General features: G+C 47.0%; 1 protein-coding gene across 7 annotated transcripts in view; it reads left to right on the plus strand.

Moving 5' to 3' along the window:
* Positions 1 to 7,328: 7,328 nt before the first annotated feature.
* Positions 7,329 to 16,912, plus strand: part of Ctdp1 (CTD phosphatase subunit 1) — a 56,536-nt gene continuing 46,952 nt past the window's right edge. For 4 of the 7 annotated variants that reach the window (XM_048363059.1, XM_048363060.1, XM_048363058.1 and 1 more), the window contains exon 1: positions 7,331 to 7,782. In XM_048363059.1, coding sequence (XP_048219016.1) covers positions 7,469 to 7,782 — 314 coding nt within the window. In that variant the 5' untranslated portion in view covers positions 7,331 to 7,468. Of the gene's footprint in view, positions 7,783 to 16,912 lie in introns of all 7 variants that reach the window. The other 3 variants (XM_048363056.1, XM_048363055.1, XM_048363061.1) reach the window with 3 other exon arrangements.

The raw sequence follows: 16,912 nt of genomic DNA on the forward strand, positions 1-16,912 counted from the left end.
CAAGAAGAGATGGAAATAAAGAAAGATGGAAAGTGAGGAGAGGGAACACTGCTGTCAACTAGACTGGAAATAAAGGCTTTGAGGGAATACTAAGAACATAAACTTCAAACCCCCTAGTATTCACAAATCAATCTAACAACATGTAAAAAAAAGTATAAACCTTGGCCAGTTCAAATTTATTCATGCAGATTTAAGTGAAAATTATTTTGTCTATGGATGTGGAATTGAGAAAACTCAACTCCTATTCATGATAAACTCTTGACAAATAAGGAACAGAAAGGATCCAAGAAATCCAAATGATTTTAATGACTTTGCAAGTAGGAAAACCTAGCAGAAATGGGCAAATTTCTAGAAATACACAAACTGCCTAAACTGAACCAAGAAGATTTAAACCAACTAAACAAACCAATACCATAGAATGAGTTAGAGGAAGTAATCAGAAGTCTTCAAACAAGGAAAAGCCCAGGTCCAGATGGATTCACCACTAAATTCTATAAGACTTTTAAAGATTAACTAATACCAATACTCAAGATTTTCCTAAAACATAAGCAGGGAGAGCAATCCCAAACTCATTCTATGAAGCCAATGTCACACTCCTCAGATGAAAAGTTAATTAGAAGATACTTGGTACATGAGTTGCAAGTAGAACTTACTCAGGGAGATGATTTCCTCCAACTCAACTTTTAAAATTATTATGAAAACTTGAAAACATGGAAACCATCCTAGAATTCCTATTATCCCTCCACCAGATATCAGTATAGAACCCATCTTGCTTCTCGGCTTTCCTCATCCAGACTATTCTGAAATAAATCCCAAGTATCATATTCCATAGGACATCAGCATACATCTTGAAATGATAGAGCTTCTCTTAAAACCAAGATGATTTAAGTCAACATTAATCTGTAGGATTTTGTTTCTCAGAGCGGGGATTGAACCCAGGGCCTCAAGCTTGTTAGGCAAGCACTTTACTTGAGCTATGCTTCCAACTCCCTCCTCTTGCCCTTTTTGTTTCTGAGACTAGGTCTCACTAATAGTGCCCATTCTGGCCTTGAATTCAACATATTCCTGCCTTTATCTCCCAAGTAGATAGTATTACAGTCATGGGCCAAACCTAGTCAGGCTTTTTATATAAAGAGACACCTCTCATAGCTGTATGGGTTATCTGCATTCAGCTTAGGAAGCTGGAAATCTCCAATAAAGCCTGCTGGTTTGCTGGTTTGTTTGTACTGGAGATTGAACTCAGGTCTTGTACTTGCTGGGCAGGTTCTTTACCACTTAAGCACTATCTCCAGTTCCAATAAAGTCTCTTTTAGACCCATCTGAACAAGCAAATGTTAGTCATTGTCATAAAAATATACTTCTTCCAGCTGCAAATGGTGTACTGCCATATGCAATACCCAGTAGCCTGCTGTGGTTATCCTGCTAGAACGTTAGAAAAAGATCCCTGTACTGAAGCCACTGTCTCACATGTGAAGTGTTCTTGGGCAGCCCCTGTGCTGGGAATGCAGAGAGGCCTACAAGCATTCCCTGAAGCAACAAGGCAGTGCAGCCACTGCCACACCACACAACCAGTTACTCAATGAGAACTGAATTGGTTGGCAACTGCCAATCAGATTCATTCTAAAATGTTTTCTTAACACTTGATTTATAAAGGCAATGAAAAAATTAAACCCAAGCATATGGGCACCGATTCTGAATCAAACTCACCTCTCCCCTGCTTGTGTGTAGTCACTAGAGTCAGTTATGAGATGCATCACAGTGGACGCAGCAGGGAGTGGGCACGTTCTGAAGCCTCATCATGTTCTACCCTCTATTCAAAGCAGTCCTACCCCTTCCTTATACTAGCCAGTCCCATAGGGAAAGGTCTCTTATGACTCCACCAACTACTGGAGACCACAGGAGCCTGCAGCTTCCCAGTTGGATCGCACCCCACCCTATGCAGTGCTAAGGTTTGAACTCAGGGCTTCATACTTTGCTTGGCTTGCTTACCCAGCTAGCAATCTACTAGTCCAGCCATGCCTCCAGCACTGCTTCTTTTGCCAATCCTGGGGCTTGGACTCAGGATTTGAGCACTGTCCCTGGCTTCTTTTTGCTCAAGGCTAGCACTCTACCTTTTGGGCCACAGGGTCACTTCTGGCTTTTTCTGTTTATGTGGTGCTGAGGAAGTGAACCCAAGGCTTCATGCATGCTAAGCAAGCACTCTACCACTAGGCCACATTCCCAGCCTCCAGTACTGCTTTTTGCTGTTATGTAAGAGATGGAGTCTAGCAGATTTTTCTGCCTGGACTGGCCTCAAACCTCAATCCTCCAATCTCACTCTCCTGAATAGCTAGAATTACAAGTTGAGCCACCAGTTTCTGGCTTCTAGTTGTCCTTTCCAAACACATAAAGTGTGTACTATTGTTTTCTTTAAACACAAAACAAAAGCCAAACCAAAGGTAGCCTTTTTCTTATAGCCAAAATACACATTGTTATGATTCCTTTCTTCTCCAAGAACTACTTTACTAAAAGTGGAGTGATGCATGAAAGGTAAGACTGTCCTGAGAGAATGTGCCCACCCAGAAGCACTGGAGCCTGCAGTGGCCTCAGGCCTCAGGCCCAGTGGGAGACCAAAGTTCAGGTTCCTGCACTGTGAGGATGCAAAGGTGTTTCATGTGATTCTTCCCAGCTGCAAATGCCAGCAGCTTCCTCAAGATTGATATCAACCAAACACATGCTCGGGACTAGAGAGCACAATAGAGAAAGGAAACACAGCCGTTAGAGTAAGAGTCAGTGAAAACAAAACAGATTAAGACCACAGAAACACCTATGATTCAGAACTTGGAAACCTAAATGTGAATAATTACAGGAAAAAAAGAAAATTATCAAGACAAGCAGCAAAAAGAAAATGAGACTATAAATAAACAGGCATATCTTTAAAACATTCAAACAATGACGTTTCTAAGTGAATAAATGTTTGAAATGAAATCTCAAAAGATCAGATAGCAGATTACAAAGATGAAGACTAACCCACAGCAGTGGATCTGAAGGAACTGCCCAGATTGCTTGTAAAGAAATAAAGAGAAAGTAAATATTTGAGAGATTAGGAGGGATGAGTTGGAGACTAAGGTAATCTAACAACCTACAGAGTTGAAGAAATAATGGTTGAGGATTTTCAAGAACTGATGAAATTCATGAACCTACAGTAAAAAGTAAACAGACTAAATTCAAACAATTTACCCTCCGACATGTCACAATGAAACTACAGTAGACCCTTGGTATCCACCAGTTTAGGTTTCAAGGAGACAGCTGTTGAGGAAAAACTGCAACACTAAGGATGTAGATTCAGTGCTGTACTACAAGACGCTGGGTTCATTTTTCCCATAATGCCATCCAACTTTTGCTAAAGACATGCCACCTTTCCACAAATCTTACATTTTCATGTTATCATTTTTAAGCAATTCAATAGCCCTTTTGGCTTGAGGCTTAGCATAACTTTTACATTGCTTTTGGGGTACCACTTGCTCTAGGGAAGGCATATTTTCACGCTGCAACAAGTGACATATCTCCATTACTTTTCAAGGCTGAATATTCCACAGAATGTATGTATACTTTGTTTAGCATTTGTCCATTCATGGGTACTTGACTTATTTACACCTTTCAGCTATTGTAAATAATACTGCTAGGAACATAGGTTATATGGCTTCTACTGCTTTCAATTCTTTTAGATAAATATCCTACTCTGGGAACTGCAACCTCACATGTAATTTTAAGGAACATGGACACTTTTCCATATTGGAAACAAAAGTTTACATTTTACAATCCCACCAACAGCCACAGGCTTCCAGTTTCTCACACCAACAGCATTGCCAATTTATTTGCCAGTACTAGAGTTTGAACTCAGGGCCTCAAGATTGCTCTACCTGCTTGTCCAGCTGGAATGCTACTCCTTGAACCATGCCTCCAGGCCAGCTTTTTTGGGTTATTTTGGAGATGGAGTCTTGACTTTTCTGCCCTGGAGGGTTCTGAATTGTGATATTCTCAAACTCAACTTCTTAAGTAGCTAGGGTTACAGCAACATCTTTTGTCAGTTGTGGGGCCTGAACTCAGGGCCTGGGGGCACTGTGTACTCTACCACTCTAGCCACAATACCACTTCTGGTTTTTGAGTGGCTAATTGGGGATAAAAGTTTCACAGGGACTTTCCTACCTGGGCTGGCTTTGAACCACCACGATCCATGGATCCCAGCCTCCTGAGTAGCTAGGATTAAAGGCATGAGCCACTGGCACCCTGCTGTCTTCTATTGATAGTAGCCATTCTAATGGGTATGAAGTGGTATGAATACATACTTCTCTATGTTCAGATATTTTGTTTTCTAGTCTTAAATGATTTAAGTTCTTTGTTCATTTATAAATGGATTAATTGTCCCAAGCAGTAAATATCTTGGATGTTGACCCCCTAATCACACAAACTACAACTATTTTTTCTCATTCTGCAGGCTGAATTTTCACTGTTGATTACTTATTTTTTTTCTTCATACTAGATCGAACTTCAGGCCTAGCAACTGCTAGGCAAGCACTCCACCTCCAGTCCTTTTGCTTTTAGTTGAACTTCAGACAGAATCTGCTACTAACTTTCCCTGGGCTGGCCTTTAACAGTGATTTACTGCTTCTATGTCTTAAGTAGCTGAAATTACTGTGCCCTTTTATGTGCAGAAATGTTTATGTTTGATGAAATCTCATTTGCCTATTTTTAATTTTGTCACCAGTGAATTTGTCATACATATCCAAGAAACCACTGCCAAGTCTAAACTCATAAGGCTTTTCCTCTCATTTTTTTTCTAGAAATTTTGTAGTTTTAGGTGTTAGTTTTCAATACTCTGAACTAGTTTTCATAATGTAAGAGAAGTGTCCTCCCAGATTGAGGCTACATATGAGACAAGTGAAGGACCTTCAGCAATCACAAAATGTACATATGAAGCTCACAGTCTGAGAAATCTGACCTTCCTATATAATATTTCCAAACCAGCAACTGTTTCCTTTCCTCTCAAAGTGTTTAATTCTGGCCTTGATAGCACTGACCGTGTCTACTCATCAGAGTACACGGTGCTGACTTGCAGTCTAGAAAAAAAAGTAATCCAGTAAGGACAGGGGATAGAATCTGCTGCTGTTTGAAAAGTCTAGGTAAAGTGCATACAACTAGAATTCATATTGGGCATAGGTGGCTCATGCCTGTAAACCTAGCTATCCAGGAGAGTAAGACATGAGGATTCCAGTTCAAAACCAACCCAGGCAGGAAAGTCAATGAGATTCACCTTCAATTAAGCACCAAAATGGGCAGGAAGTGGTAGACTGCTAGCCTTAAGCACAAATGCTCAGGGATAACTGGCCAGGTCTTGAGTTCAAGCCCCAGGACTGGCACACGCAAATGCGCGCCCCCCCCCCCCCCTCGACTTCACAAGTGCTTGATCTTTCTCTCCCAACCAGGAGTGGGAGACCAATTTCCTGCCAAGGGCGACTTGGATATTTACAACTTTTTCAATATCAGCAGATATCTGTAAGCAGCCAAGGAGAAGTATACATGTGTGTTTCATCATGTACCAAATGATTTCCTTGGCCTACTGTAGCCCAGGAGTGAAAACTGAGTCTAGGCCATAGTCAACTAAATCATATATCTAACACCCAGAACTAGAGTGCCAAACATGGGAAGTTTTGTATAAATCATTTGACAGCAAAATCTTACATGAATTGATGCAAGGCATTTTTGGTCTTTTTCATTCCACTTTTGTATTTTGTGAAAATGTTGGTATTCCATGAAGCTGCTGCCTAGGCTCCAAGTTTTCCCTAAAATATGAAAAATTCTAAATTCAGAAACTCATCCACTCCTAAGATTTTATAAGGAATTGTGGCTTTCAATAACTTTCCTGATCACACTTCTGCAACCTAACTACCCTTATCGCTTCAACCTGATGCTTATTTTTTCTGTCTTAGAATACGGAGAGGAGGAGGGGGTCTGTTGGGTATGGGTTATGGGGCAAGAGTTACATCCTCCCCCATCATCGGGATGACTTGCACCACTTCATCCCCAGGCCGGAGAAAGCCTGCAGCCTGTCCTCCCAGCCCAAGCCGGGGTCTGGGGCCAAGGTTCCGCTCCCCAGGTGAGGCCCCCCCCCCCCGACGCCGGCCCAGGTCCCCCCCCCTCCATCCCCTGAGGTGAGGCCCCCGACCAGGTCTCCCCCCTCAGCCCCTGAGGTGAGGCCCCCGACGCCGGCCCAGGTCCCCCCCCCTCCATCCCCTGAGGTGAGGCCCCCGACGGCGGCCCAGGTCCCCCCTCCACCATGCCCTGAGGTGAGGCCCCCGACGCCGGCCCAGGTTCCCCCCCCATCCCCCGAGGTGAGGCCCCCGACGCCGGCCCAGGTTCCCCCCCCCCATCCCCCGAGGTGAGGCCCCCGACGCCGGCCCAGGTCCCCCCCTCCTCCCCCAAGGCCCCGAGGTGAGGCCCCGGACGCCGGCCCAGGTCCCCCCCCCTCCTCCCCCAAGGCCCCGCGGTGAGGCCTCAACGGCCGGCCCAGGTTCCCCCCCCCTCCTCCCCCAAGGCCCCGCGGTGAGGCCTCAACGGCCGGCCGCGTCCCTCGCCGCACGGAATTGGGCTCGGAAAACGAGCGCGGGCCGCAGGGCTCCGGACCCCGACGCCGCGCACCGCTACTAGAGGACCAGGTGGAGGGAGGAAGCCCGGTCGTGGCCCGGACTCGGGATCCGTGATTCCCTAACCGGCAGCGCGCTGGGGAGTCGTGGGACAGCGGCGCTGAGGGCCGGCGGCGCGCGCTGAGGGCCGGGGACGCGCGCTGAGGGCCGGCGGCGCGCGCTGAGGGCCGGGGACGCGCGCTGAGGGCCGGCGGCGCGCGCTGAGGGCCGGGGGCGCGCGCTGAGGGCCGGGGACGCGCGCTGAGGGCCGGCGGCGCGCGCTGAGGGCCGGGGGCGCGCGCTGAGGGCCGGGGGCGCGCGCTGAGGACCGGCCGCGCGCGCTGAGGACCGGCGTGCGGCGCTTCCTGCCGCGACCCGTAGTCTGGTACGTCAGCCTCGCACTGAACGACGGGAGTGGTGACAGAGGCCCGCACTGCCTGCCGGGACTAGTAGTCTCGCGGCGTCAGAACTCCGTACCCGGCATGAATCTACAACAACGCACTCCCGTCACCCTCCGGATTCCCCACGTCTTAAAACTTTGCGCCCGGCTCGGCAGGGGTGGCCCAGAGCGCGAGCCCCTCTGTTTACCAGCGGCCCGAGGGCACGCACGCAGGCCTCCGCGCGGAGGCACGTTCCCCCGCCCCGCCCATCGTGACGTCACCACGCCTCCCGGAAGTGGGCGCGCACCGAGTGGCGGGTGAAGCCGGTGTCCGAGCGGGAAGCCCCGCAGTGTCGCCGCTGCCCGCGGTGGGCGCCGCGCCCGGAGCGCCCGCCGACCTGCCGCCGGTCCGCTCGTCTTCGCAGCGATGGAGGCGCCGTCCGTCGCCCACGTTTCAGCCGAGGGCACCCCGACGGCGGCCGTGGCTGAGGTGCGCTGCCCGGGGCCCGCACCGCTGCGCCTGCTGGAGTGGAGGGTGGCGACGGGCGCGGCCGTGCGCATCGGCTCGGTGCTGGCCGTGTGCGAGGCCGCCGCCGCCGCGCAGCCCCCGGGGCCCGCCTCGGCCCGCGCGGCCTCCGGGGGCAGTGTGCGCGCCGCGCGGGCCGAGCGCCGGCTCAAGTCGGAGCGCGCCGGCGTGGTGCGAGAGCTGTGCGCGCAGCCGGGCCAGGTGGTGGCCCCCGGGTGAGTGCGGGGCGCCCGGCGGGGCCGGGGGGGGGGGGAGCGCTCCCGCGGCGGGCGGGACTCCGGGGGGACTGGCCGCGGGCGGGCTGGGCCCCGGGCTGCGGCGCCGTCGGAGCGGCTCTCCGCGCGCGCGTGGAAGGACGCCCGCCCGGGCCGCTGTGGGTCAACCCTGTGACATTTTGAGCTTAGGAAAGCAGTCCCCCGCGAACCCCGGTCGCTGCCTTGGGGAAAGTTGCCTTTCTTCTGTAAGGTGCAGGTGTGTCCACCTTTAAACAACGTGGGGCGGCTTTGACTGCGAGACTACTCCGGCAGGTTTCTGCCTTGCTATTAAAATACACACTGGGGCGCGTGTGTGTTTTAAACCCTTGTAAAACGTTGTGAAACGCGGTTGTAAAACCCGGTTGGTCTGCTTCTTAGTCAAGGAAGGAAGCACAACGCCGTCCGTGAACGTGATGGATTCCGGAGTTGTACCGTCTTACCTTCACAAAGGGTGTTCACTCTTAAAAGGAGTTGATCCATTCTCTGTCTAAATTTGATACTGTACTCTGAGCCTGGGTTGACACTTGGGATGGTGTATGTGTCTTGGTGTATGTGTGTGTGCCGCTCCTGGGATTTGAACTCAGGGCCTGAGTGCTGTCTCTAAACTTTTATGCTCAAGGCTAAGGCTCTACTACTTAAGGCACAGGTCCACTTCTGACTTTTTGGTGATTAATTTGGAGATCACAGTCTCACAGACTTTCTGGCCCAGCCTAACTTGAAAACACCACCCTCAGATCTCAGCCTCCCGATTAGCTAGGGTTACTGTTAGGAGCCACCTAGCAGGCCAAGCCAGAGGTGTGGTTTTGACCCATAAGGAATAGAAGCTGAAGGGAGAAATGGCCTCTACCTACAGCAGGTTGGTCTGAGAGCTGTCCTGGGAAAGAACATCATCTTTGTAGACTACTTGTGCTGGCCCTCCACTGGTGGCTTCTATTCTACCTTCCTTTGGTTGATACTGTACTACCTTTGTTTACTCATCACTCAAAGTATCAAAGGCTCAAAGTATCCTTATCACTTTCTTGGCTCCACTTGCAGATAGATGATTTTTGTACATCTTTGGAGGGCAAACCTAGGTTCCCGGTCTGTGGAACAGGCACATGGTCTTTCCTATTGAAAGCTGGAGGCTGGGATTTTTTTTGTGTGTGTGTGGTGTCCTGGAGCTTGAACTTTGGGCCAATCCCTGAGCTTTTTTGCTCCAAGCGGGAGCTCTGCCACTTGAGCCACAGCTCCACTTCTGGCTTTTTGGTAGTTAACTGGAGATAAGAGTCGCATGGACTTTCCTGTCTGGGCTAGCTTTTTTTTTTTTTTTTTTTTTTTGGCCAGTCCTGGGCCTTGGACTCAGGGCCTGAGCACTGTCCCTGGCTTCTTCCCGCTCAAGGCTAGCACTCTGCCACTTGAGCCACAGCGCCGCTTCTGGCCGTTTTTTCTGTATATGTGGTGCTGGGGAATCGAACCTAGAGCCTCGTGTATCCGAGGCAGGCACTCTTGCCACTAGGCTATATCCCCAGCCCAGGGCTAGCTTTTAACCACAGTGCTCAGATCACATCCTCCTGAGTAGCTAGGGTTTCAGGAGTGATCCACCAGCATGCTGCTAGAAGCTGGGGATTTGAGGCTGACTGGGGCTGCAGCCTGTAAAGAGGCAGTCTACACTACTTTCTTTAGAAGGACAGATCAGGAGTTTGGTTGACTGGTCATCACTGCCCATATGTCAGAAAAGTTACTTTGTGGCTGGGTATAATGAGGCATAACTGAAATCCTAGCTACTCAGAAGGCCGAGGTTGGGAGGATCAGGATTCAGTGTCAGCTCAGGCAAATATTCACAAGACCTCATCTCAGTCAGTAAAAAGCTGGGCCTACTAGTATGTACCTGTCATCTCAGCTAAACAGAAAGCATAAATAGGAAGATCTTGGTCCAGACAGGCCAGGCATAAACATGAGACCTTACCCCACTGATAGCTAAAGCAAAAATGGGCTAGGGTTATGGCCCAAGTGGTGCGGTGCCTGCTTAGCAAGCTCAAGGCCCTGAGTTCAAACTCTAGTACCTCCAAAAACAAAAAAGAAGAAGAAAGAAAATTACTTAGACTTCAGTTGGGCCCTAATTAGCACGTAGTCTCAGAAAGCTCAGAGCATATGGACTGGCAATACAGAGATCAGAGAGCCTCACAGGATTACAAGGATACCTTCTGCACCACCTGGATTCTTCATCTGTGAAGTGCTATAACTCACCAGTTTCTCAGAGCCTGTGACAAAACACTGCTACGAGATGCCTCAACATATCAGTAAGAAGGAAATTAGCCAGTGGCATGAGCCACTGACCTAAGCCATTGACCTAAGCAACCAGCCAAGTTAGTTGGATGACAAGTTCTCAGCAGCTGATAACAGTGAAAATCACTTGTTAACAATTTTTTTAAACAAAGGCCATTTACAACTGGATTATTCATAGGGCAACATCCTCCAAGGGAGCTGGCCAAGCTCCTGGCTTTGTGAAGAGCTGTACAGAGGTAGACAGCTCCATGCCTCTTCATCTATTGTCCATTAATGATGAACTTCAGTGGTATGGTTATGTGTGTTCCTGTGAGAACCTTGAATAGAATTCCATCTTGATGTTGGATATTGCTTATCTTGAGCTTTATACTTTATGCAGTGAGGAGCTTTCCTGCCCTCTAAGGACCTAAGCCACAGTGCTTCATTTTTAGAAGGATTGCCTACATTTTGGTCTCTTGATTATTAGAATGCTCATCCCCAGTAGCAGTTCCTCAGCCTTAGTTTGTAGCTGCACAGGAGGTGAATGAAGAGGCACAGTACCAATCCATTGGTATTCCTATTTCATAGCTCCAGATGTTTTACTCATTCTGACCACCACTCCCAGCTTTCCACTTATTTTCAACAGGAAATGTTCACACATTTTTAGTATCTTAGAGTTTTGCATACATACATGATTTACATTTGTTGCAGACTGTTAGGTATGCCTCTGATTTAGTCTTCTTTGTTTATTGTGGTACAGAGTTTGAACTTGGTTCTTGGCTTCCTAGGCTTGCTTGGCTGCATTCTACCATTTGAGCCTTGCCTCTCGTCTGGCTTTTTGCTAATTGTTTTGAAATAGAGTCTTAAAGACTTTTCTGCAGAGGCTGGCTTCAAACTGTGATCTTTCAGATCTCAGCCTTCTGTGTAGTTAGGATTGCAGACTTGAGCCACTTGGATCTGGCTGCTAATTTATTCTTTTAAATAAAAAGACTTTGAGCTGGGCCATAGTGGCTCATGCCTTGAATCCCTAGCTATTCAGGAGTCTTGAGATCTGAGACTCATGGATGGAAGCCAGCCCAGGCAGGAAAGTCTGTGAGACTTATCTCCGCTAAACTTCTAAAAATGAAGTGGAGCTGTGGCTCAAGTGGTAAAACACTAGCCTTGAGAAAGAAGCTTAGGGACAGTGCCCCAGCCCTGAGTTAATGCTCCAGGACCAGCACCAAATAAATAAACAAACAAATAAAGGATTCTTAAAGGCTGAGATCTGAGGATAAGAGTTTGAGGCCAGCCAAAAGACTCTTATCCCCAGTTAACCAGCTGAAAGCCAGAACTCAAGCTATGATTCTATAGTTGAGCACCAGCCTTAAGCTAAAAACTCATGTAAGAGCAGGAGACCCTGAGTTCAAACTCCAATACTGGCACAAAAAATAGGAAGGCAGGAGGGAGGGAGGGAAGATTGACTTTGAACCAGATAGGGTTTGAAGCATATCTACCTAAAAATGGTGCGTAGGTTTTAATTTTATGTGCATTACTAGACTAGGTCAACTCCCTTATTTTCTTTAAAATTAGTGTTAAAGTGAATTAAGTGAAATCATCAAACATTGGTATGGAGAAGTGAATGAATCAGTGTGTGTGTGCGTTTAAAAATAGTACACCAACATTGATTTTATATTTGGGCCATGAAATTAACATCCAAAATAAAGCACCATGAATCTACTGAAAGTCTTTTAAAGATACTTATGACCATTGGAGGCAAGGAATATTCAGCCCACAGCTGTGTAACGCTCTGGAAGTCATTTGGTACATAACATATGCTTTCCATAGGCTTCCAGAGACCTGTCTGCTTATACAGTGTTGATACTTTTGCATGGCCCTTGGTAGTAAAAGGGTTTCCCACCCCTCTTAGCTGTTTAGCAGCTTTGCCATACAGAATGATAAAGCTTTGTAAGGGTCTAGGTGTTTACTCATGGCTGTTGAAATTCTGAGGTGGGATCTGTTGTCCATACTTTTATAGGTCTCTTTCCAGGTGGAACATGCATGTGACTCCAGTGCTTAAGACAGCTCAGAGGAAGGTGTTCCATGTTAGAGCCATCCCTCTGTAGATTTCTCTAATTGTACTGGGAATTGGACTCTGTGTTCTTGTTTCAGTTTTTTCCAGATGTTTTACTTTGTCCTTTACAGCTGCAATCACTGCCAGAGCCTGACCTGTCTAGGTAATTCAGGTGTAGTCACAGTCCTGTGCCTCCTGAGCACATGACAGCCTAGCTCCGGATGTAAGTTGGTATCTTAAATGGGCAGTTCCCTGTAGCACTCCCTGTGCCTACAGTTACATATATTCAGGGCAAGTACACTTTCTTCAGGTTTTTTTGGCCACTGTTAAGATTTGGATAGGAAGGACCTGTCCTCCAAAAAAGGATTATGTGTCGAGGACTGAGTCCTCAGCTAGTGGTACTATTGAGAAGTGATTGGATCATGAGTGGGCTAAATTCATCAGTAGATTAATCCACAACTAGTTGATTAATTGGACCAGCTGTTAGAAAGGGGAGTGATGAAGGAAGGAAGTCATTGAGAGGTATGCCTTTAAAAGGTACATTCTTGTCACTGGCCCTTCCCTCCCCCACTTTCTCTCTTTCTCTCATCATGAGGTGACAGCTCTGCTCCAATACTTTCTTACTGCCATGATGCTCTGCCTTACCACAGAACCCCACAATGGGCAAGTAACCATGTAACACAGAACCATAAGTCAAAAATCTCCCTTAAGTTGACTTGCTAGGATATTTTGTCACAGTGACAAAAAAAGTAGTTTCAGACTGAGAGAAAAGTTCTAAGAACAATTCAAAGAAGTCCTATATAAGCTTCACCCAGATAGCCCAATCTTAGCATTTACCCTCTTTGTCTTACCTTTCCTTACATCATTTTTGTCTGAAGAGTTGGACATTAAATTACAGCGCACGGAAAATGACATTGTACATCAGTTTTCCAAAACCAACCTACTGGCTTATATTACCACTGCGCAGTCACCAAAATCAGGAATTAACATCCACATAAATGTATTTTCTAGTCTGCAGTCTTCCCTGGTTTTCCTAATGATTTCACTTGAGCAAAAGCAAACCCTTCCCCAAGTTGCTTTCTGTTGTAGTTCATGAGTCAGTTCTTCTATGTTTCCCTTCTTCCTCTTGACATTATTAGCACATTTGTTTCATAGAATGTCCCTTGGCTAGATGGCAGGTAGGCCAGTGAGCAGACAGACACAGAGAGTGAGGTCCTTTCTGAAGGTGTGTGACCTCATCCCATCTTCTGTGGTTCTGGATGATTGTATCTGCTAGGTTTCTGTTACAGAGTTAACTATCCTGACAGAATACTCTATTGATTTGTAAATACCTTGCATTCTTACTAAACTTGGACCCCTGCCTCTTCACAGTTGTTGGCAAGGCTGCACATCTGAGGTTTTTCAAAGCTTGTGCAGGCTATATACTGCCCAAATCACCAGCATTCTGCTCTGGACTGTCAAGGAGTGGTACCTGTCTCTGAGTGTCTTGGTGCAGGCCCAGGCCAGTACTCTCCTACATCTCCCCAGGCTCCAGAAACCCCAGACATTGGGACTTAGGATGCTTGGTGAGTGAACATGGGCAACATGTGGAGCAAATCCACTTAACACACCTCCACATATTTTGCTTGGCCTTCAGCACAAACTTGTCAAGAACTTTGTGTAGCCTTTTAGACTGGGAAATTGTCCTGCTCTGATGATAGAGATGCTGTTATTTTGAGAGGGAATTTTGTTGTGTATCCCAGGCTGCCCTAGAACTGGACCCTCCTGCTTTGACCTCCTGGATGCCGGGATACAAGTATGTGATAACACCCAGGAGTGTTAGGTTTTTTTTTTTTTTGGCCAGTCCTGGGCCTTGGACTCAGGGCCTGAGCACTGTCCCTGGCTTCTTCCCGCTCAAGGCTAGCACTCTGCCACCTGAGCCACAGCGCCGCTTCTGGCCGTTTTCTGTATATGTGGTGCTGGGGAATCGAACCTAGGGCCTCGTGTATCCAAGGCAGGCACTCTTGCCACTAGGCTATATCCCCAGCCCTGAGTGTTAGGTTTTTAATCACCATTTTTACCTTAGACTGGAGACTGTAGCATTAATGTTGTGCTTATCTATCTAAATTCTATCCTCTCCATTTATTTATCTAAATTTACTGTTGCTTGGACTTTAGGTTTAGTGGGCTACTCATTGGATTGTAACATATCTATGGTCTCTACCTTAAGGAAATTTTATGGCGTTTTGTCTTGCTTCTTTCTGAGTAAGCTAGCTGGTCCTGTACTACCATCTTGCTAGCTCCAAGAAGATGAAGTTCTTGTGTAGGTGTGGGCATCAGGGGCATATAGGAATTTTCTATGCTGGGATAGTGGAGAGTCCTTCAAGGCACAAGGTGATAGGGGCATGGCTTCATGATGAGGTCACTTGAAGTTGAGCTTAAGCTTTATAAATGTTTATTTATTTTAATGTTTATATGAATACAGATTTTTGTCTTCTTAACCTTGACAAGTAGGAGGTGTCTTCTTTACACTTTTCAAGGTGAATAAGGAATGTAGGAATTGGGAAGGGGTGATGTAGAAGATCTGAGGGTTCTGCACTATGAGCTCCTCAAATAGCACTGTACACAGGGCCCTGCAGAGGGTGTGCTTTTGCAGGAATGCTCTTGGATATGGTCCTCAGGTTCTTTCCAGGAACATCACAAGAGGGTCACAATTTCCTGGCTGACTGATGTTACCGCTGGAGATAGATATCTCCAGAATACGAAAGCACTGTGGTGCTTTTAGCTGGTGGTAACAGAGACAGCTTACACAGTGTCATGCCGTCTTCATCTCCTGTCTGCCACAGTTTACAGCCTGGGCATATGAGACATTCTGGGCCAGTGACTATGCTGCAGATATCCTGTGCCCTCTGTGATGTTCAGCAGCCACCTCGACTTCCCCTTTGTATGGCACCCAGAAGTGTCTACAGGTGTCTTATGTTCCAGAGGGGCAAGATTATAAATACTATAGAATACAGTGGACAAAATTCCTTGTCTTGCACATAGCCATTAATTCACATTGCCAAAAGCTCAAGATAGACACCTTGCAACATACATCATGAGTTCATTCTGGCCATATAGCCTTGCTTCTGGCACTTTGAGCTCTTCTCTAGCCTTTTTCCTCCTTGTGAAGAGCTAGGGCTACTTTACATGCAGAAGCACCCTTTCTCTTCAGGTAGTGTGAGCCATCTGCGTTGGTTTCCCATTTGACTTACGTTCAAATCACATATGAGCCTTGCAAGCAGGGTGGTGCATATCAACTCCTCAGTTTGTACCAATTTCTGAAGCTGAGCTTGTTCCCCGAGGGAGCAGGATGTCCAGAGAGGTATGACCAAAACTTGGTGTCTGGCTTGTGCTCTGGTGAAGGCCCAGCTGAACTCACTGGGACATGTGACCCTTTAGTCTTGTCCTTGAAGCAGAACTCACATGTGATTCTACCCCTGCACAGGATGTGGAGAGCAATAAATGATGCTCACAGGTGGACTTCACATGGTGGTTGGCAGGGAGGTGTCTTCTGTGAGTCTGTATGCCAACCAGGTACAAGCTGGATGGTTCACAGTTGGCACGTTGGGAGGAGCCCACGTGTGGCATGTCCTGTGTGGGAAGTGGCATGTGTGGGGGCCTGGAAGATGCTGATGAGTACCCTCAAGCAGAAATCAGCAAGTATGTCAGCAGAATTTGATAAGTTGATTCTGAAGTTTGTGTGGAAAGGCCGGAAACCTAGACTAGCAGTTTTGACTTTGAGTATGTATGATGGCTCTCTGTGGTTTTGCATGCTGGCTTGTGATGCCCAACACTTGTATACATTTCTTCTGTCAGCCTACAAGAGCCTGGCATGTGCCCCATAACTCAGTGCAGAATGGCATTCACATAAGGCTACAGTAGATAGTAGGTCTTTGGAAGGATGCTTGGTGCTAGTGCTGCTGTGCCTATCCAGACCTCTCTCTTCTTGCCAAATAATAGAAAAGAGAAGGAGCCTTCCAACAAGGGAGTCTGAATCTACCAGACCATTAAGGGGTTGGATCTGATAGATTTTTCCTTAGCAACTGAGCCATTAGCATCCCACTTGGTATATAAAGGTGAACTCACCACATGTGGTGGCTTTGTATGCCTTGGTGACCGGTGTTAACAAGCACTTTAATGTTCTTCTCTGTCATCTGGGCAGCTTCTGTGTTTATGCATTTCATCAATGCATCATTCATGTCTTATGCCCATGTCCTGATTGGATTGCTTGGGCTGAACTGTTGACTTGTGAGACTTCTTCATACCACATACTAGTTCTTTGTTGGAACTGTGGTTTGCACATATCTCCCAGTCTGGCTTATCTTCATCTTTGCAAACTCTTTCCAGAGCAAGTCTTTGATTCTGATGAAGTGCAATTTATCAGCTTCACCCTTGGAGGATCAGGTTTTACGTGTCAAGTATGAGAATTTCATCTAAGAAAGATCCCAAGGATGTTATCCTTTCATCTTTTTAAGTAAATAGTTTTACACAGAAATCCATTCTATAATCCATTCTTTAGTAATTTTTTTTTTTTTTTGCCAATCCTGAAGCTTGAACCCAGGGCCTGAGCACTGTCCCTGGCTTCTTTTTGCTGAAAGCTAACACTCTACCACTTGAGCCACAGCGCCACTTCTGGCTTTTTCTGTATATGTGACGCTGAGGAATCGAACCCAGGACTTCATGCATGCTAGGCAAGCACTCTACCACTAACCACATTCCCAGCCCCCATTCTTAAGTAATTTTTGTGTAAGGTTTGGGCCTTAGGCCTTTAGTTTCT

The sequence above is a fragment of the Perognathus longimembris genome, chromosome 15, assembly GCF_023159225.1.
Source record: "Perognathus longimembris pacificus isolate PPM17 chromosome 15, ASM2315922v1, whole genome shotgun sequence".
Taxonomy (NCBI): Eukaryota; Metazoa; Chordata; class Mammalia; order Rodentia; family Heteromyidae; genus Perognathus; species Perognathus longimembris.